The sequence below is a fragment of the Rhopalosiphum padi genome, chromosome 3 (assembly GCF_020882245.1).
Source record: "Rhopalosiphum padi isolate XX-2018 chromosome 3, ASM2088224v1, whole genome shotgun sequence".
Classification (NCBI taxonomy): domain Eukaryota; kingdom Metazoa; phylum Arthropoda; class Insecta; order Hemiptera; family Aphididae; genus Rhopalosiphum; species Rhopalosiphum padi.
Genome location: NC_083599.1, coordinates 11,602,836 through 11,625,996, shown reverse-complemented (window position 1 = coordinate 11,625,996; position 23,161 = coordinate 11,602,836). Strand labels below are relative to the sequence as shown.

The following is a 23,161-nucleotide window of genomic DNA, read 5'->3' as shown; positions in this document are numbered from 1 at the left end:
AATAATAATTTTAAATTTAAAAAAAGTTGTTGTATGTATGCATACAAAATTTGAATTATTTTGTAAAAATAAAACTATTGGTAAAAAGATTAGTTTTGTATAAAAATAAATTGTATCAATCCTGCAATATGAATATTAAATGGGTTACTATCAAGTTTAAATTTATAAATCTATTCTATAAACTGGATACTACAACTACCTATAGGTTCAAAAGGGTAAAATTTAAGAGACAATAGCAAGGCTTTGAGGTTTAAATTGTTAAGATAGTTTACAACCAGGGAAAAATATAAAATTATATATTATCATTCTTTGTCATGTAGGTATATATTAACGTTAAGTAAATTTTTCCTGTAGTACCTATTAGACACTCAATACCAGTGTTTTTCAACTGGTGTGTTGTTGGGTAAGTCCAAAAGCGTTGCGGGAAGTACTAATATTAAATAACACAAAATGTACAAACCTTGTTGACACTATATTTACAAAAATTTATAGGTATTAATGTATTATTCTTATTTTTTTTTATTGTGTGTCACAAAGTATGAGAAACACTGGTCTCGACACTGATCATATCCTGGAACAGACATATAAATTCTGGAAACTACATCCAGATGCTGCAGAATAGAGTATTGATGTAGTTTAAAGTAGATGGTGATAAATGATAAGTGATTACTTACAAGTTTACTGATAACAGATGGGTACCTTCACATAGTTGATATGATTTCCACATAACTAATATTTAATGTGTAATGACTGTAATGTAGCTCAGAACATATTAGGTCATTAGGTGGGTAACTAACAACTAATAAGATCTACAAATATGGGATATAATCGCCACACTGAACACACCATTGTGATAATTACAGTGGTCTAGGTAGCTAGGTACTCAATGACAAGAAACATTTTAAATCTACCAAACAACAAAGGAAATTTATATACATTTATTATAAGTATTATTTTATTTTATTTTAATTAATTGATTTTTTATTTTTTTGTCTTCTTTGCATAGCTTACTTAGTTATTAGTGTTATTACCTATTTAATTGTTATTTTATAGTTATAAAATATTTTATTAGTAGTTTGTATTTACATAAAATATTTATTTGTTTGTACTAAAAATATCAAGTTTAATTAATATTATATACTTAAGTTTAATTCTTATTTCTGTATCCTTATTAGAGATGTAATTATTTAAAATTGTATATTTTAAAAGGTTATAATTAATTTTACATCTAACTACTGAGTTCTAGTTGTTATAATGTAAGTCTACTAGAGGTTCATGAAATAAGACCTTATAGGCCTATTATTGTACAATACCATGTTATCGTCGCTTTTATATTAATTGATAATGGAACATTCAATAATATTCAATAAAACAACTATAATATAGTATAAAACCTATTTAATCAAACATTGGTTAGTGGCTACCATTCTGAAATAAATTAATAAAATACAAAAATATATTAAAATAAATTTTATGGATATTCGTATAGTTACGTATATTTTATATTATTATAAATATTTAACAACAAACGATGATAAAAGAGAAAAAAACTATAACAATCTCAACAATAACAACGATTGGCAATAAAATATTATTATTATAAAACTAAAACTATACATACATATATATTGTATAAATTGTATATATATATGTATGTACATATTTTTAAAAATATATGTTCGTCTATAATTAAAATAGTCATAATAAAAATATCTATTATATTTTAATACATAAACGTACATCCACAATGTTCGTATACAATTTACACATACAACAATAATTTGGGTATGTTTATGAGAGGAGGGTATTGTGGTAAATAATTATGAAAAAAAGATACGCAAGTGTCACAAAAATTCTAACAAAAATTAAAGATATATGGCAGTAGTGAATTTATTATTTATTGGAAAAATATAAACGCTTATATCAACGTTCACTGTTGCCACCGCTATAACTATTGATAAAAAAAAAATAATAAAACAAAACAAAACACTACCACTATTGTAAAACTATTAAACACTACCCACAGACTTCCATACTAAACTAGATAAATAACCCGGAATGTTGTGCATATAAAAAGTTGATGTTCATCTACCATGTCTTTGGTTGTTAAAATTCCATAGAAATATATAAATTGTATATTATACAATATCAATGACTATTTATATTTATATTAATTTTCCAACCAAATAAATATGTCATGATGCCTCTTTTGATTACACGAGTTTTTATTTTATCTTATGTAGTTTAAAAGTCTGTGATGTCTACCACTGCTATTAATGCCGCGACACCACCCAGAATATAGAGGAGCAATATGACGACCACTGAATAATGTAATTACCGCAGACAGGCCTCCAGCATTTCAACAAACAATTTGTTCATTTTGACAACAGTTGTACTACTGCTACCGGTGCCATTACCTATAGATGATGATCGGTCAGCGGCCGCAGATTGCCTGGTAAAACCTACTCCAGAGCCTGCAGGGACTGTATTTTGTGGTTGTGGTGTTTGAGTGGTTGCAGCTAATTGCTGTTGATTTTCCCGGTGAACTCGGGTCCAGTACTGTCGAATTAGTTGATCGGCCTGCCGAAGTGCGGGCAAACACATAAGCAGTTGAATGAGCTTAGACGAAGCAGAGTCTGTGGATTCTGAATGATGAGAATGATGATGATGGTGTTGTTGGTTTTCAACTAATGGTGTGCCTCCACAACAATCATCATCATCCATTACCATGTTGTTGGTGGTGCTATTAAAAATTATAATGTACTAATAAATTTAAGTACTAATTAATAATATAATATTATTAGTAAATAGAAAAAAATATATTACACATTGATAGTTCTAGATATGTTACTAACCCGACAACAACGACTGTAGCTGCAGAAGCATCTGTAGTGGATATGCCTGTGGTATCCATGCGTTGTTGTGACTGGCGATGATGTTGCTGTTGATGATTGTCAACGACGACAACAATTTCGCTACCATTGTCAAGCTGATTAGATGCAGTATTGTTGTTGCTGTTAGTTTTGCAGCAACAGCTACAGCAATTGGTAGTCATTCCATTGGTCTCTGCAGTGGTAGCTCCACTGTTGCCACAACAATCCATAGTTACAGCTGGCGTAGAACAACAATTAGTACCGCCATCACAACAACAACAATTCGATACTGCTGCCACCGCCACAGTCATCTCCAGATGGGTTTGAAGAGCACGGGCAATGGTAGCACGAAACTGCTTGACAGCTGACTGCTGCTGCTGAACTACAACATCGTCGCCTTTAGACACCGTTCTGTTGGTACTGTGGTTTTTTCCAGTGGTTGCTGCTGTTGTCGCAGATGATGATGCCAATGTTAGATCATCTGAATTAGCCAGGACTAATGCCTTGAGCAGATAGTATTGATCTGAAGTCAAGCCTTCTCCACCATTTACTGCCTTAAATTGTCGAACTATATGAGCCGACTAAGCAGCAGACAAACAATAATCAGATAATTATTAATGTTATATTGGTATACAAAATACATAACTCAAAACTAAACAGTATTCATTTTTATATTATAAAATAAGTAATTATTATTTTGCAATCTTAAATCAAGTAAATTAAAAATTTATTTTGTTGCATTCAAGAAATTAAGTCTATATGGATATTTTACAGAAATGAATAAATTATTAAATATGAGGTGGTGCTCAGTAAAGAGCACAGGGATATTAGCATTATTATTCTTTATATGTTTCGGCACAAAATATATTGTACAATAATAAAGTGACCACATAAAATGTTTCATAAAAAACGATATTATACTTTTTATATTGTCTGAATTAATACATGAAGAGATATATTACAGTTTTATTAACAATTGTTGCTGCAAGTTAAATATGAAGAAACTATGACTAGTAGTTTATGCAATAATGACAATTAATTAGTCGGCATATTATAAATAAGTATTAGGTTGATAGGGACAATAAAGCTAACATAAGCTTATGTTCTGAGCTCTGAGGATAAAAGAATAATGCACTATCATGTCGTACTTGCATCGTACAGTTAAATATATGAGTATACTAAAGATATATCTCTCAATGACGGGCATTTTTGTAAATTTTACAAATAAATTATAAAATACTTATAGAATCATACAAATTATATGTTTTATACCTCCAGAAAAAATAATTATATCATACATACTTGCATTCTTTAGGAAGAAGAAATGTATTAGTATGTTTTTATTTTCTAAAAAAAATATAGCGAATTACTTTTATTTATAGAATATTTTAGTAAATTTTATGAGACACAAAAAGTATTTTAATTAAAATTAGATAAGTATGATTTCATTAATATAATTTTATATTTTATTATCAGAAAATTATTTCATGGATTTTTCAAGAAAAAAAAAATTAAGGACTCGTACATTTATATTATAGTGAAATCTCGAAGCTTGTTCGGTCCATACTCCATACTAACCAAGTTGTAAATGTCCAGCACAGTTGGAGTTGTTATCACTCCCGTACCACTAGTCGTACCATTTGATGATGAAGCGGCGCCGTTAGTTGCAGAACAACACTCTTTAGCTAACTTCTCGTCCAACCAATAGTCTGTAGCATACCGTAACTTAAGACCATTGCCACTACATTCTTCACTGACAACGCCAATACTATTAATGTCACTACCACCGTCACCACTTTGACCATTAAACTGTTCCAAGGAACGGAATGCCGTGGTTAATGTCAATAGTTCCGCCCAAGTTGACTGCAATAAGCGCATCTGGTCATTGAGCGATAGGTCAGTGAACCCTACAAGTAAAAATAAATTTTGTCGATATAAAATCACGTAACGTCGATATCAAAACTACGTATAAACGCATGTTAAACCATCATTCATCACGTTCCATAGATTAAAGGACTTTTTGTTTAAAATAAAGGTATACCAAATGCACTTGAAATGACTTACCTTAAGTAACGAACAAAGAAACTCTGAAAGTAATTATATACCTATGATCATTCTACTTTTTATAAATTCATTATAAGCACGGATAGATAAAAAAATAGAGAATTTTTCAATATTAATTTATATTCAACAATAAATTTTGCATCAATATGTGACAATAGTCAATAATACACTTATTATATATATAGTTATATAACTATAATATGTATAAATTAAATTATATACGCACCAGGTATCTGCTTGGCCCAACCAATGGTGCTTACCAGCTCTCTGTCATATAGTTCAGCGAGCGTGTGCACTACCATAGTGGCCGCCACTGATGGCGACGACGCTGCTGATGCTGACGACGATGATGATGACGTCGACGATGGCGATGACGTTGAAGATATACCGTCTTCGCCACCCATTGTCACCGCGGTCGCTGTTCCTTGTTGTACCCCGAGCGTCGAGGACTGTGTAAAAAACTCCATTGTGAGAGCAGCGTTAGTTGATCCGTCTCCGCCACCTAATAACGTTGGCATTTCCGGTTCACATTGTCTAAGGGCTTCCAACATTTTTTCTAAAAAAATCAACGAACAAAAGTTATTATTTACTTAATTTAATAATAAAAAACATGAGATATTCAAAACAATAACTACATTACATATATAATGTTTTAATATTTAAGAAGACGTCAAATTCGCACAACGTGTCGTCTCAGTCTTATAAATATAAGTAAAGTATATCAAATTTGCTTTCAGACAAACTAATTTTGTATTATTAGCTTCACTGTTAATGTAAATTGATATTCTTCAACTTAAAAGTAAGAATATAATCTAGGTCCTTATAGGCTTGTATTGATATTTTTATCTTAAAGTGAGGTGTGTAAAATATTCTAATTTTAAAATGATCATAACTATTTTAAAATTTAAATATCAATAAAATATTTTAAGATAATCTAGATAATATTCTTATTTTCAAGCTTAATAATATATAAATCCAATTTAGGTTAACATATAATACGAAATTGGTTTTGCAGAAGCAGAACGCGTATTATTGCTATGTGTATGTTTGTAAGATAAAGAGACACGAGAGTTCAACGTCTTTAAAAGCTATAAAATATTATGTACGAATAAATGTAATACTTAAAATTTTGAATTCAGCAACGCTACAGCTAATTTACTTAGACTTTTTAAAATTATTAAATAAAATAATTATTATATTAATTTTCAAACTCACCACACTCCTTGATTGTATCAACTGCAGTTACAGCATCATTACAACAACACTGCTGCTCATACTCTTGTTTGATACACACGCCATCGTCATTATTGTTGTTCCACCCACCAGTTCCTCTTCCGTTGCTGTTATGCAATCTGTGGTGATGATGTTGGTTGCTGTGTACTGACACTGCTGCGGTTGTACCATTAGTACCGTTTGAACACATTTGGCCAGGTACTGAATTCAATTGTTGATGGTGATATGAATGATGGTGATGATAATTTCCAGAGGTAATAATTTTGTTGTTTCCGAAAGCATTATTAAAAGACTGCTGTTGATGGTGGTGATGATGAATAGACGATGCAGCATTGTTGTGCGTATGATGATGATGATGGTGGTGAATAGAATTATTGACAGTTGTTGCCGCAGTAGATTGCTGTTGCTGATGTACAGTTTGTGGTGCCGATTGAACAACAGATATCGCCGCAGTAGGTATAGGAGTAGACGGCTGTCTTCGATACTTTTGACGACCACCGCGCACCCGATCCAGACGCACGCCTTCTTTGAGCATACCGGTCCTCAGACACTTCTGCATTCGACATGCCTGACATGCTTTCCGCCGTCGTTTATTGATTTCACAATCCCCACTGGCAGGACATGTATATTCGATGTTACCTTTATATTAAAATTAAGTATAGTTATATAATATCTAACACAATTTATCACAGCAATACAGCATGTATTATAGTTAATAACTACCGATTGCCATTATGTACTCTACAATTACACACAGCGGGGAATTTGGTGGTAGTGATAATGTTAGTAATAACAGATGGTTGCTGAAATAATGACGTGACGAGATACAACGTCGCCCTGACGCAATTCGGGAATTGGTTAAGTACAAGTGATGAGAGTGCGGTGTAGGTAAGTCGTAAGGAAATAGGTTTATAAAAAAAGCATAACATGGACTTGTACAAACCCTGTATGGTGCGCTTGAAGAACGCCTTGCAAGCTTCACACGATGCTACGCCATAATGGAAGCCTGAAGCAACGTCGCCGCATACCAGACACAGGCGTCGTGGTGGAGGTGGTGACGAGGAAGTAGCATTGGTGGTGTTACTATTGTTAGTGACAATTGTCACCGCCGCTGACGCGTTCATATTGTGCTGTTGTTGCTGATGATGGTGCTGGTGTTGTTGGTGATGATGGTGATGGTGATGCAAACCATCACCACTGACCACAGATGACATGGATACGTCTTCTTCTTTGATCATTACAACGGTAGTAGAAGGCGGAATTTGTTGCTGCTGTTGTTGGTTATGATGGTGCTGATGCTACAGAAAAAAATAAAACAATGAAAAAGTAGGTACTTAATAGTTTTTTGTAAAGCTTAGTACTCGTAATGTGTAATTTATATTAACGTAATATTATTGGTTATTACTTATTACAATTGTCCACGATAACAGTAAATATTACTAGGTACCCACATTTTGTGAGTGGCGGACGTGTAATTGTGTCAGTACGTATCGCAAATGACAACAACCGATTTATTACAGCGAAAACTCGGTATAAATCAGTATTATTACATAACCAACCCACAGACGACATAATAACAATAATAATATCATAATACTATGTGCATTTGCATCGCGATATCGGTGATCCACTATTATTACCACACAACAGTATAGTGCAATAACGATATTATACGGCTATGAATTATTCAAATGCATTCGCAAGTATCATTTAAATGTCAAATTTAATGTGCATGCGAATATATACCGACGAGAAATACATAGTGTATTAATGACATCTTTTACAACACACCTCATGGCTCATGTACCTAGATATTATAAGTAAAATTGCTATGCAAAATTATATCATAGTTGAATCACTTATTTGAAAATGTATCTGTTTTTTTTTAAAAAAAAACCTACTAATATTCAATAATTTTACCTGTTGCTGTTGTATCCCTGCTGCTGCAGTAGTGCTTGAACAACAAAATTGAGCAACCGATGACGATGGTTGTCGGTGTCGGCTGCTACCAGAATCAACAGATACTAACATTAGCCGTTCTTGGCGATTGGTGGTAGTGGTTGATGCTGATGATGATGTGATACTGTCAAATTGCTGATTATGTTGAATTTGAAGCTGTTGATGTTTAGCGGCTGCAGCAGTTAATCTAGGTCGGCGGTGACGACGATACATCTGTAAACAAAAAAACAAATAAATACAAATTAATACTAATAATTCATAAATACATACAGATTATTGGTAAATAGTTAATAAAAGTATCTAGTGTAAAGTATCTCTTAAGTCTTAATACAGTGAGACTATATAATTATTAATTACTAATAAGTAAGTTCAGGAAATAAAGCATTTTTTTTTTAATTTGACATAAAATGCTATTGAAATTTAAGTCATGTTACTATAATTTCAAGTTTCAAATTAAAACTGTTGGTCCTTATTTTTTTTTATTTCAGTGTTTTTTTTTAAACAAATCTTTTTACTAGTTATTGTATATTTTTACATTGAGATGATTTGTTGTACATATTAGTCATAGGGCAATAAACAAATTTAAACAGTCAAATGATAATGTTTCATTATGGAAGAACAAACTATAATTGACTAGTATACAATAAGCAATATTAAATATTTTTATAATTTTTATTTTTTAGAAAACAAAAATCTTTAATTAAAAAGTTAAGATCAAGTTTTTTGTTCTTCGTGATATATATATACATAAAGATTACTTTGTATTAAAACTAATAACTAATGTGTCTTAGAAAAATATACTCAGTACAAGCAGAAATATCTAATATTTTATAATACAAGAGGAAACACATAAAAGTTTTTAAAGGGAGAACCTATTTCTTTATTGAAATTTAAGAAAAGGGGTATATTATCTTTTACTTATTTAAATTTTTAAAGTGCTAAATTAAGCACTTATTTTGATGATTTTAGGTGCTTTAATTCCTATTCCAGTATAATTAATTCAATTTTCTGGTATAATTAGTAATAATCAGTCTAACTAAGACAAATAGGCTAAATTAGGTGGATGCTAAGAGTTTAGCACACACAAACTCATGATTAGCATTCTCAAAAATCCAAACCATAATTTTCAATTTTTGAATAGATAACAATTTATTCAATTTAAATAAATATTGTGTTTTTTGATTATTCAAATTCATTATTTAAACATTTATGCTTTAAAATATTTTATTTTAGATCATTTGTAGAATGGTTTGGTAATAATAATAGTTATCACAGTAATTATTATTGATGATATTACACTTAAGAAAATACCATAAAAAAACATACCTTTCAGAATTTGTAAGAATAATTTATAACTCCATTAAGTTATGGAAAACACAAATGTAATTTTTCAAGCGTACAGTGATTAAAAAATTGATTAAGGACGAATATGTTATAACAATTCATTGATTTATCTTTTTTAAATATTCAATTAGATATTAAAAATAACTAAAAATTAATTTTATATCTAATTTAGTTATTTTTTGAAATAGAATGAAGATTGATTGGATTGTTATTTGCTAACAAGCATTCTCTAAAATCTAAGTCTAGTTGCATCTATGAACTATCCATATGGTAGGGTCAGATTTACGATCTAGTTTTAGATCAGAATACATTTTATTTTTCAATATTTTGAAGAAATCATGAAAAAATATTAGCCACAAAACCCTTTTTAAACAAAATATGGTATGGATTTTAGTGAGCTAGTTAAATATATTAGTTTTTAATTCAACCTGGCTCTGAATTTTCATAGTGCTTTCATTCATACTATTTAGTATTTAATATTTTTTTTAGTAAATAAAAATTAATAAATTAATGATCAACAATGATATGTTGTGTGTTAGTGTTATCTATTATCTAACAACAAGAATATAGTCCAATACCTAGGTACCTATGTAATTTACCAAAAATAAATATTATTTTAGATACCAAATAAAAAAATTAAGTAAAAAGATCAGCAAATTGGATCTGATTAAGTTCCCTTATATTTATTTTAAATTACTAGTTACAAAAAAATTTTAATGACAATTATTAGTAAAAAACTTTAGTCAAAATTAATAAATTTCTTAGATAAATTCTTTTATAAACTACAGTAAAGAACATAAAATAATATAAGTGTATCTATAATATTTTGTGGTTCATTATAATATTATCTATATATATTCATGGTTAGGTACAATATATCTGTTTTACAAATATTATCTAACAAAACTTTTTTTTCTTCAATTATTTTTTATAATATGATGTAAGATATGTTTATCACAAGCCAATTAATTGTGTCAACATAAAAACATAGATCACATCTTGTACCTACATGATAATCAATACTCACATCTTCTATTTCGTTTGTGTCGTGTTGCTGTTGATGCTGCAAGTGGATCAATTGATGTTTAGTGTCATCATCATCATCCATACTCTCTTTTTTAACATAAATCAGGGTTGTAGTAGTTGCCTCGTCGTCTACAGCAAATTCATCATCGTGTCCATCTACACCCACAAATGTTGTAGACGCTGTCACATCAGACTCTTCAACGACCACAGTAGAGCGACGACCGTTTCCACCACCACCGCCGACGACATTGGCACGATGCATGGCACCCAGTTAGTGGTTACCTTCCTAAATGTCGGCCGGCAGCACCTAACCAAGACGGTCTTGCAGCCAACGGTAACAGCGGTGGCAGCTGAAGAGTCGTCTGTTGGGCACCGTCTGCGTAAATTACATTCATCACGTGCACACAGCCAGTCGTTCTCAATACTCGTGTTGCAAGGGCTGGCCGGCGAGTGCCCGTGGACAGCGCAAAAAAAAAAATTCAAACCCCGAATGGAAAAAAATCGTCTAATCTCTGTCGGTTACCTAACTGCCATTAAAACTCCACGGCCGTCCGGTTTACTCGCTCGCACAAATTAAACGCGCGCCCGCCGTACCTGGATAGCGGAGAGCAACGCGCGCGCAACCGTCGGCCGTTCGCGACGACTCTACGATATTTTTTTCAATACCTATATTTTGTTTTTTTTTTTACGGAGAAAAACAGACACGATTGATGATACCGTCGGTGTGCGAGTGTACGCGTGTGTGTGCGTGTGATAATACGTCGTCGGCACAGCGCAGGCGCAAACGCGTCCGCCTGCCGATGCCCGGCCGCCCCTTGGACTATGATATTATTATCTATAGATACGGTGACGGCGGCGCCGAGGCGGTGGTAAATAGTGTATTTAGCGTTGGCAATGTGTCTACTAACGGACGGACGCTATTATTTCCTATAATGAAAAAAAAAAAAAGGAGTATAATTTAATCTAATATTTTTTTTCTCACACGTATAATAATAGGAGGTGTCAGGGGCGAGCGCGCGCGCGTTCGCTTGAACAAATAAAATTACCTACCGCGGTGTTGTAACTCGCAAGTCGTCGGGTTTGTGTAGGAAAAAAAATAGACTTATTGCGTACACGCAATACGGCCAAAACACATCGTACGTTCGTGTAAATGCGTTTTAAAAGCTGTGACGCGCGTTACGAAACGACTACGACGACGTCGATGGCGATGACGACGAGAGCCGCGTATAAAATACTCACCCGTGTATATATTGTATTGAAAATATAATTGTTGACATAATAATAATAATATTCGAGTAGCCCGGCCAAGGCCGCCACCGTAGTCTAAACGACATAATATAATATTATAATAATATATTGTTAGGAGGTACCTATACCATTGGCTACATTATATAATTTGTTACAGCAGCTACCGACCGAACGGGTTGGTCTTCAGCGGGTGGCGGGAAGGGGTGACTGACTATGCACATTGCATTCGTCGCGGCGGTAAACGAGTCTGGTGCAGTGGCGGCCTTCGAAAAATTTAATTTATTAATTATTAAATTATATTGTGGATTCCTCGCCTTTCTATCGTTAACAATTCATTAATTCGTGTTTAAAATTTAGATATCGTATAACAAAAAAATGTACGAGTATACTTATATGTTACTGATATACATATTTATATATTTATAAATATATACTCATATTAAATTATGTCTGGAATTTTTCATCTTTCTAATTGTAAAATTTATCAATTTTAAATTATTTTTTATACTACAATATAGTATTGTCAGTATATAGGTATATGACCTAGGTATACAGGGGCATATTTAAGGGAGGGGCCCATGGGGCCCGTGCCCCCCCCCCATTCACCGTATTTTATACTTATTTTTATTATATGAGATATTTTACAACTCTACGCCCCATGTATGCAACTTTGAACTTTTTGTTTGTGCCCCCTCCCTTAAAACATTTCTAATTACGCCCCTGTAGGTATCTACTTATCTTTTAAATAACTTCATGTATTGTAGTAACTGGTAACCAATAATTTTTAATAATTAAATGAAAAAAACCTAAAGTTCTCAAACCGATAACTTTAATTGGATTCATGTTATCAAAAAAATTAAAACGCTACGACACAGGTAAAGTTCTTCTCAATGCGATTTAAAATGTTGGTAATTTTGATATAAATATGGAGGGAGTAAAATTGTCCCGCGCAAAACAGTTTAACTATGTTACGCATGTATAAGACAGAGACAACACATGCGGGTATAGCGTCCTCTTAATTGTATTATATAGGTATAATTATAATTGTTAATATATAAGAGATGATATATTATTAGGAGAGCTTTAAAAATATATTATATCTCGACATCTGATAGCGTGGACACGTAAAATGCAAACTTATTATACATTTATATTGGACCAATTGTGTTTTTATTGACATAATGACATATTACTTATATTTGTATAATACCATCTTGTTACTCATATAGAAACAATTTTCAGCTTAAAAATTACATGTGGTAATGTTGAGCCTGTTGAGGACATTGAGGGCGGTTAACTGGAAAATTAAATATACCTTATGATATTAATTCGTTAAATATTTACCGAAAACATATGGAAACATAATTAATTAACTAAGCCAATATTATGTTATCACCTATACCAGCTATACCAGTAAATAATGTATTAATATGTAGGCATTTATTAGTTATTACCTACCTATACTATAGACTATAGACCTATAGTATTATAAAATATACTTATAATGTTACTGTCGTAGTATTGTCGTCTGAATATATATTGATACATATTAACCTACAATCTACATACAATAATATAAGTTAATGAATTTGTAAACAAATATAACGTAATGTAATTATATGTAAACATTATTAAATATAAAATAATATTTATAATATCGTACAGCATTGGATCATTCGAATTCACCATCAATAAAAATAATAAATATAATAGTAGGCACCTAACAATTAGGAACGGAAATTGTACATATTTATAAAACTTTAATAACTAACCTATTTGGAAAATATTAATACAAAAATATAACAATTAACAAATATTGTAATCATTAAATTATTTAAAACTAATCCAAAATATTAAGATAACGAAACAACTAATAATGTAGGTATAGCTATACAATAAATTGATGCTTAATACCTATACTTATTGTCTGTATGATTATAATAATTATATATAGGTACTTTAATACTACACGTCTACACAAATGTTTTAATTTTTGAAGTTAAATGAACGTCGATTATCGGCCACACATAATAAATTAGATAACGAAGACACCTATTCAAACACTCTAATACTGTATACTTATAATATAATATACACAAACAAGTGCATAGAAATATGTAAAAATATTTCCAATTTAAAATAATAAAGAATAAAATAAAAATGAGCTCATTTTATCAAGCATAATCTCTATTCTTCCGAATTGATTTATTGTAAATACGTTTCGTTTTTTTTTTTTGCTCGTCGCAAGGTTGGTAAATTACAATCAAAAATGTAATTGATTGAATATTTAGTAGGTACCTATTCATAATTCACATATTATACAAATAAAAGCTTATGATTAAATTAAAATAGTATAGATGTCTAAATATTCTCAATTCTCATAATAGATTATAATAATTATAATAAATAATAATATTATATTTATAAATACGAATTACGAGTGGGTACCCGCTATAACAATTTAGTAATATTGTGGTATACTGCTGTTGGCATAACAAATGGAAATGGACCAACTGTTATATCAGTTTAGGTTATGGCAAAAAAGATCTCTAACTTATTTAAACATTCGGTATACTTAAGTACCGACATACCGATTCACCAAGTATATTTAAAATTCAGGAAAATATATCAACATGGGAAATTTAAAATAGTTTAACTTTTATGTTATATATAATTAGGTAGGTACCTAAGATATTATTATAAACTAGTGTCTAATCACTGTATTTGTTTGAAATAATTCTGAAACTAAAACATTTATATGTTCATAAATTAGCTATAACTAGATTTTTTTTTAATTTTGTGATTTTCTTATATCATGAATTATGATTGAAATTATACGTCATAAATACATTATTGTTATTATTGTATTTTTGGGAAGGGATAGAGGTTAGATAATGGACTGAGCTAAAAAAAGTTAAATTATTTTGAAAATGTTATCATGTATAATGTATATAAAATGCAGTATAAACATTTTGTGAAAATTTCAAGTATTTACGATTATTTGTTTTTTTAGTTATATAGAAAAATCAAAATCTTTAACAAACATTGGTGTTTTGTATAAAATTTTTGTTTTTCTGTTTTTTTTGAAAAATATTGGGATCATGTATAAAAACAATTCTTATCGTATACACAAAAAAAAAAATACACATCAATACATTTATTAATTGTTAAAAATTATTAATATAAAGTATACGTATAACTGCTCTTCTGTATAGATAAAAGGTGTAGTGCCTACATACTACCTAGTGCCTACATACATCGTAGTTGAGTAACTTAACTTGAGTTGGTCATTCCGTAATTTGTAATGGATGTGATAAATTACTTAAATTTGAATTCAACGGTAAACTAGGGATTACAAATAAAAAAAGCGAATCTAAGCGGAGACTCTGTCAGACTATAATATTATTAACCAAAATTAAATAATAATAGAAAATTTCGAATAATTATAAATAAATTAAAGTTAGTAGAGATATTTTAAAAATTTTATGGAGTACATAAAATAACAATTTAAATAACAGTGGAATGTTTCTAGTGTAAATGATTTATTCTATCTTGAATTACTACACAAAAACTTAAACTACTTGATGAGAAATTATTATTTTATGTATAAGTATCCAATGTTGTTAAAATGTATACACTTCAGAATTTCAGATGCTCATACAAATTATTTGTGAAATTATACTCAACTATTTTTTATAATTTTTTAAAACTATTTCTTCAATATTTAATGTCCAAAGTGTTCAAACATTTTGACATAAATATTTTTTTCGAAATTAAAAAAAAAAAACCAAAATCGTTTAGGTATTTATAGCTCAAAATATTTTAGATTATAAATTGAGTGTTGAATGTTGAATGTATTGATTTTACAATGATGACGTGTCTTTATATTTTCATCATGTTTTGATATTTTGGAGTAGTAATACTGTTTTGATTTTTAACTTCAGGCCCGATTTTAAAAGGAAAGTGAATCTAGTTGCTACTTTGGGGAGACAAAAGTAAAAAAATTCCAGTAGTTTTCAAAAGCGTCAGAAAAACCCCTGAAAAAGTAACAGAAAAACGGGATTTTTTACGTATAACTACTTTTTGGCAAAATCGATTTTTTGATTTTGCTGTAACTCTAAAACGAATCATTGTAGGTAAATACTTGAAATTTTCACAAAATGTTAATATTAGCGTTATATATTTACGATTAAATTTTTAAAATATTTAGAATTTTTTAAACTATTTATTGGCCATTGAAATTTTCGATTTTTCTAAATTTTTTTTTCTTGAAATGCCAATAAAAAAAAATTGGCTTTCCAAAAAATCTTTAAAATTTAATTTAAGATTTATTATAAGTTGTACGTATCGTAGTAAAAAAAAAAAAATCAAAAATCGTTAATCACAATTTTTTTTTTATAAATACCTATTTAAATTTCAAATGTCAATGAAGTTGAAAATTGATAAAATTTTTGTGATTTATACCTAAGGTTAAAAAATCCAATACAAGGTTATCTATAAGTTTTCCTTCAAGTAACTGTAAAAAAAAATTCCAGTGTCAATATAGAAAAAATTTGATGAGCGCATGAATTAAAATTTTTTTTTGAAATCAAGTAAAATAACGATATATTACAAATTAAATAAGTAATACTATAATATATCCTACTAATTATCATTGACTGACAAATCATCTTCGTTCAGAATCGTGTTTTTCGTATACAATAATAAATGTCATTGCATTCAAATTTAACATATCCATTAAATTGACCCACTCTCTATCTCTACTATACAGCAGAGCGATACCCTGATACCTACTTGCCCACACTTTTTTTTATTTATTTCTTGTACAAATATGAAATAATACCAATATTAACATTTGGTAAAAATTCAAAGTATTTACAGTAGGTAATTCGTTTCTGCATTTATTTATTACATCAATATAAAATCATTTCTATTATGTTGAAAATTGGTTTAGCGTAAAACAATCCCGTTTTTCACATTTTTTAGTATTTCCGATTATTAAAAAAACTACTGGGAATTTTTGATTCGATTAAAATAGATTCATTATTCTACAAGAAAAAATCTTGTATAAACAATTCAAGCATTTTAATACTCCTAATAGTTACGTCACACACACACACACACACACACACAAAAAAAAAACACATTATATTGTAAAGCTAATACATGGTTATACTCAGAAATCGTTTTTTTTTTTATCGAGTGTTTAATTTCCGGAGACTTTGGTACCTACCTAACACTTAATCTTTATCTAAAATTATATTGTACGTAATGAAAAATTATACCTACGCGATGGACAAGTGTAGCTCCATTATTAATCTTACTTAAATATTTTAAATAAAAATAAACAATACAATTATTTGCATAACAATTGTTATACAGGTGCCTTGCCATAATAATATATTATAATAATCATCTATAGGCAAGCTACTAGTTTCCTACATTTTAAAACTTAAAAGTAAAAATTTTTACACATATTTGAATACCTATAGTAATGGAAAAGGTACTTACATTAATTCAATTTTTAAAATATTTACAGGAATAATAAATAGATTAGTTGAAACCCGATTTAGCACTGTCCTTATAATTTTGGAACAACTCGATTAAGCACGGTACATTTTTTTTAACAACCCGATTGAGCACAGTCAAACGAATGCAAATGCATATTTTATTATATGACTTTTTTTACATAAATTAATAAAAAAAAATTATATTAAAAATTACATCTATAAATTAACTTTTAGATTAATTTGTATTGAACATACATTATATATATTTGTAAAATAATTTAATTTTATAGTTGTATATATACTGATAATAATACTTTGATGATTATATCATAAAATAATTTCTGTAAAAATATATCAATTTTTTTTGAAAACGAAATGGAATATGTAATCTGCGCCTCACTTTTAACTTCTGCAGTTGTTGGAATTTAAGTATATTTATATACATTTATTTATAATTATAATATGACTAATTTTTATATATGTTTTTTTTAATAATTTTCTAGAAATGTATAACTATTAAAATTAATTTGATTGATCAACGAATAAAAATACAGTGTTGATCTGTCAAAAAAAAATTGTTTAGTTATTTAAAAGTAGCGCAAATTACAATTTTTAAAGGTACAAGATGGCACATATTACACAATGTCCTTTTATTTATTTTTATATGGTGCAAACTACAATTTTAAAAAGTAACAAAAATTACTAAAATTAATTTTTAAATGTAGTGTACATTACATAGTTATGTATTTATTTTCTTTAGGTTTTTTTGGCACAAATTACATACGCCCATATAATTTGTATAAATAAATTATAAATTACATACAAATTGATTAGGTAACTAACTTGAAACTGATCAAATATACTTTGTTAAATTTAGGCAGACAAACAGTTAATAATAGAATAAAATATTTGAAGTCTAAATATGTAAAAAATTGTGATTATGAAGTTTGTATAAATAATAAAAAAAATGATTGTCATTTGATTTCCAATACTCTTTTTATATAACTATTATTACTAATAAGTATAATTTTATTTTATTAAACGATTTATTACAAAAGTCACAATATTTTAATTGAACAATACAAGTTTATAAATTAAACTGATGTTTTTGATTTGTTAGGTTCTTTTGTAGAAATATTATGAAACAAGAAGAAAACTTAGAAGTGTTTAAGTATCAAGTAAATAAATTAGTTAAATACCTATGCAAATAAAAAACATCATCAACATTTTTAAATTCTAATGTTAAAATTATTTTATCTATTGGTTTTTATTAGTTATTTTTCTTAAAAAAAAACACTTATTGTAAATTGAATAAAATAAAAATAATATCTACTACAAAGAAAGAAAACATTAAATTTTCGCTAACACTGTAATTTTTACTTTTTATACATAAATATAGTTTAAATTCCGTCTTTTTTTCATTGATCAAAAATTACGGTAAATTCATAGACTATATGAGTTATTAGCTATAATTTATTAATTATTAATAACCAATAATTAATAAAGTTGTCAGGATTTTGCTTTTGAGAGTGTTGAAAATGTGCTATATAGCTATATAGGGAAGGCATAACTAAGATCTGGATAACTCTTAAACTCTTAACTTTGGTATGGTGATGCAGTGAGTATATACGATTTTAGATTTTTGTAGGAACCATTATAAACATTTAAATACCTGGTTATATCGTTATATGTCTTACATAATATGTTCATAGAAAACTAAAATCATTTTTTTGCTATTTCGTAGAGAGGGAAAGGAATGCACCACCCTCAGCACCAATCGCTACGCCATTGCCAATAATATTATCTATTTATATTCGTAATAAACTAATAATGTAATTTTTAAGCTACCTGTTCATATTATGTAATTCTAACACAAAAATAAATATGTTCACCTTTTTATCGAGGATATATAACTTTAACTTGTGGTTATCATAATAAATTCAGCTTGAGCTAATTATTTTAATTTTTATATGTTATTTAATTAAAAAAGAAAACAATACGCGCACAGCTTAAATACTTATAAATTATAACTTAAAAATAATTTTATTTGTTTTCCAGATTCCCAATTTGTTACATCAGTTTAAAATATACACGGCACCATCCTCAGGACTTCGAGTCCTAGGGTAAATAAAAAAATGTTAGGTCTAAAATGTTTTATTAATATAGACAAAATAGAAAAAAGATTAAATGTAGGTTCATAGACTAAAAATCAAAATTTAAGTTATTATTTCTTGTTTTTATAAGTATAATGATATAACTACCTAATTAACAAAACAAAGATAATTTAACCATTTATAAAGTATTTTTCGGCATTAAAAACAGCAAACGTAAATGGTAAATCATATAATAATCGTATTATCGAATATCGATTATACCTTCTAATCGTTGTACTCGTATTGTCACTGCATGGAGATCAGGAGATCGATAAACAATCTAAAAATGCTGTTTATCTGTCCCAGTTTCCAATGTGATAATGATGTCACTTCGCTTGTGTAATTTATCAATTATTATCCGAGTATACAAAAAACTGTCAAAAATTACCGTTTTTTAGTTATTATCCATAGTTACAAACTCGCATCTTTTTATGTATATATTTTAACATAATAAATAATAATTAATAAGTATACTTAATTTATACTGTTTTGTATATACCTATACCTATTAATTATTATAAATTTATAGTCGTGCTGGGGGGGGGGCTAGGGGGCACGCGCCCCGGGCGCATGGTTTAAAGGGGCACCAAAAATGTTTTTATAATATTATATTAAACTATACATAAATAAAATATATGAGAAACATTATTGTTTTACAATTATTTTGGACCATTACACATTTTTTCTGAACAAATTTCCGACTATGGTCGAGTAATAACAATTAGTCAACCGCAAAGTTTTATTCTTGTATAATTTGGCTTTATAATAAAATATCGTATTCTTTATCTCAAAATCTATACTGTACATCCAGCACGTGGGGTGCGATAAGCGATTGTAAAAAAAAACCAGATAGGTACAAATTTGAAATTATTGCCTATTGGTATTATATATTATTACGCTCTTTTCTAGTAAATTTAAATTAACTAGACGTATTTACGATCAACCATGTCATAAGAGAGATTAACCAATTCAGCATTATTGTCAATTGAGAATGAAATAACGAAAAACATCGATTTTGAAGACGTCATTGAAGATTTTACTTTAAAAAAGTCCAAGAAAATTAAGTTCTAAACTAAGTATCTATATGATACGCTCTTATGATACATTTGTAAATATAATATATATATAATATAATATAATTTATGATTTGTATTAATTATTAATTATTTTATACCTAACTATTTTGTTTAATAATTACTATTGCAATCAGCTTTAGTTTTTTGTAAAATCAATGTTCAAAATATGTTGTAAAAACAAAACAAATTCAATTAAATAGGAATGAAATGCATAATGATAAATAAAATAGGGAGCGAAATTTTTAATTTTGTCCTGGGCACCAAATCTTAACGGAACGGCTATGATTATAATAATTATTTTAAAATGTACTGGCAAATCCTGTATTAATTATCATAAGGTTATACAGATAATATTTTAACAAAAAAAAAAATTTAATGTTTAGAGTAAGTACCTATCATAAGTGTAGATACTAGTCAACTACTGATGAAACATTTTTAAGGTATGTAGTTTTTAAATTCTATTCTATTTATTAAAAATAAATTTTAAATAAAAGAGGAGTGAGAAAACTTTAAAAAAATAAAAAGTCATTACTTAGATGTTTTGTTGATTTTTTCATTGTTATCGGTTACCTAGGAACCCAACAATATGTTCATAAGTATGACATATATTGATACATTTTCTTATAAATGGCTAGTTTCTTTTATTTATTTTATATCTATTCTTTATAGTTACTATGGATATCAACGTGCAGTTAATTACATTGTATATTAAATTATTTACCTATATTTTAGGTTAGGCGTGGCGATAATATAACTAATATAAGAACTAAGTCACTAGAGGAGTCTAGACGACCCGTCTTTTTTTTTATTATTTGCCTGCACTCTGCAGTGTCTTAAAAATTTTTATTTCAATGTGTCCCAGAAATATGATTTGTTATTATACTCATAAATTCGTATTGCATCATTTGATATTTAATAATATACCTTTTTGAAGTATCAGCAGTTTCATCATATCAATTTAATAAATAGTGAGATTTTTTTATAAATATATAAAAAATAAAAAAAGCTTGATATATTTTATAAATTGTATTATTATAAAATACCAATTATAAACGATTTGTTTGATTAAATTGCTATTTAATAGTATAATATTATCAATTTTGTTTGTTTTATTATTTTTTATTTATGGGATAGCAAATCAGAAAATTGTAATAAGTTATTATTAGATAACAGATTTAAATAAAATTGCATTTTTTTGTGAAAACATTGCTTTCCAAGCACAAAGTTTATTTCACACATCAATGTATTAAAAAACGTAACTTTTATTTTGCATTTTTTTATGTTTTTAAGTCATTTTATTATATGAAATTCCAAATTGATAAAATTCGATAAAAATTAAGCAGCACGTGATTATACAGCTATTATGAAACACAAGGTAAAAGTATATTATAATGAATGTATTTATATAAATTTTATAATCATTTTTTGGAAATATTTTACAGAGTAAAAAGAAGATAGGAGAACTAGAACATGATGAATATGACATGAATAATACCTAAAAATAAAAAATTATATAATTAAACACATTTTTACATTATTAAAAAAAATTTAAGAGCATTCTTTAAGTGCATTAAAAAAAAAATTCTGTTATGAGTGCATTAAATCGTATTTTTAAGGCATTTTTCTTGTTTTTTAGAACATTTAAATCCGTCTCCTAGTCAGTATACATTGCAAATCAACGAAATCAACTATAGTTTGTATGGCATTTATATTAACATAGAAGTTTGTAAGATAGTCTATACAATGCTCCTGAAATGTTTATCATATTTTTTAGTTACTAGAAACTTCTCTCATATAAATGGTTCTATGGGATATATATTTAAGTGATTTACTCATATATTTTTCTAGTTCATAATCCAATATTACTACACACCATGTTTGCTTCATTTATTATTATTAAATAATAAAAACAGTGAACAATTTTATAGTTTAAATTTATTAAGTCTTATGATGAAAATGTATACTTAGATTTGTGTTGAATAGAAATATATACAAAAGCATATTTTTAATTTAAAAAAGTGTACTAATATAAAAGCATATATTTTGCATTTTTTACTATGATTATTTTAAGAATGTTGGAAATTCAACTTTTTAAAATAATCTTAGCATCTTGTAGTAATAATTTGTTACCTTGAGACATCAGACACTGATAAATTATATAGGCAAAATAATTCGGTATTTACTACTTTAGTAAACATAATATTATTGATTCAAAAATTATAAAAACTGAAAGCAATCAGTTCTTACTATTAGAAAATACATAACTATCCTAAGAACATAAAAGTATTGATGTGCAATAATACATTTTCTGTAGTGAAATTTGTATTAGTTATTAAATTATTATGACCAATTATTTCATTGAATTGTATAAAAATTTAAATTGGTTAAGATGATTAGATGAACAGTTGATTTTTCATAACTTCTCTTATTCAACTATAGAATTATACATACTCTATGTACATCAAGAAGGAACTTGTTGGCTAACTTATGTGCAAAGGCTCTCTACATATCAGGAGGGGAAACTTGGTGGGGTGATCGATGTACATTGCTACCAATGTTTATAATAATTGTGGTCACTGCTGAGTTTCCTTCTTATCGCCAGTGGAGAATATTTATTCATTATTATTTTTGATTAGTCTTCAATCAAATCTTTCATACAATACTATTTATTAGTG

The 23,161-nt window shown here is 28.3% G+C and overlaps 1 protein-coding gene across 1 annotated transcript; it reads right to left on the bottom strand.

Moving 5' to 3' along the window:
* Window positions 1–1,478: 1,478 nt before the first annotated feature.
* Window positions 1,479–11,251, bottom strand: LOC132924121 (uncharacterized). The gene is made up of 8 exons (XM_060988224.1): window positions 10,501–11,251; window positions 8,091–8,342; window positions 7,114–7,468; window positions 6,153–6,809; window positions 5,164–5,493; window positions 4,452–4,780; window positions 2,856–3,454; window positions 1,479–2,743 (listed from the first exon to the last, which is right to left on the bottom strand). The coding sequence occupies exons 1-8, from the start codon at window positions 10,759–10,761 to the stop codon at window positions 2,335–2,337; spliced, it is 3,192 nt and encodes a 1,063-aa protein (XP_060844207.1). The 5' UTR covers window positions 10,762–11,251; the 3' UTR covers window positions 1,479–2,334.
* Between the last annotated feature and the right edge of the window lie 11,910 nt (window positions 11,252–23,161).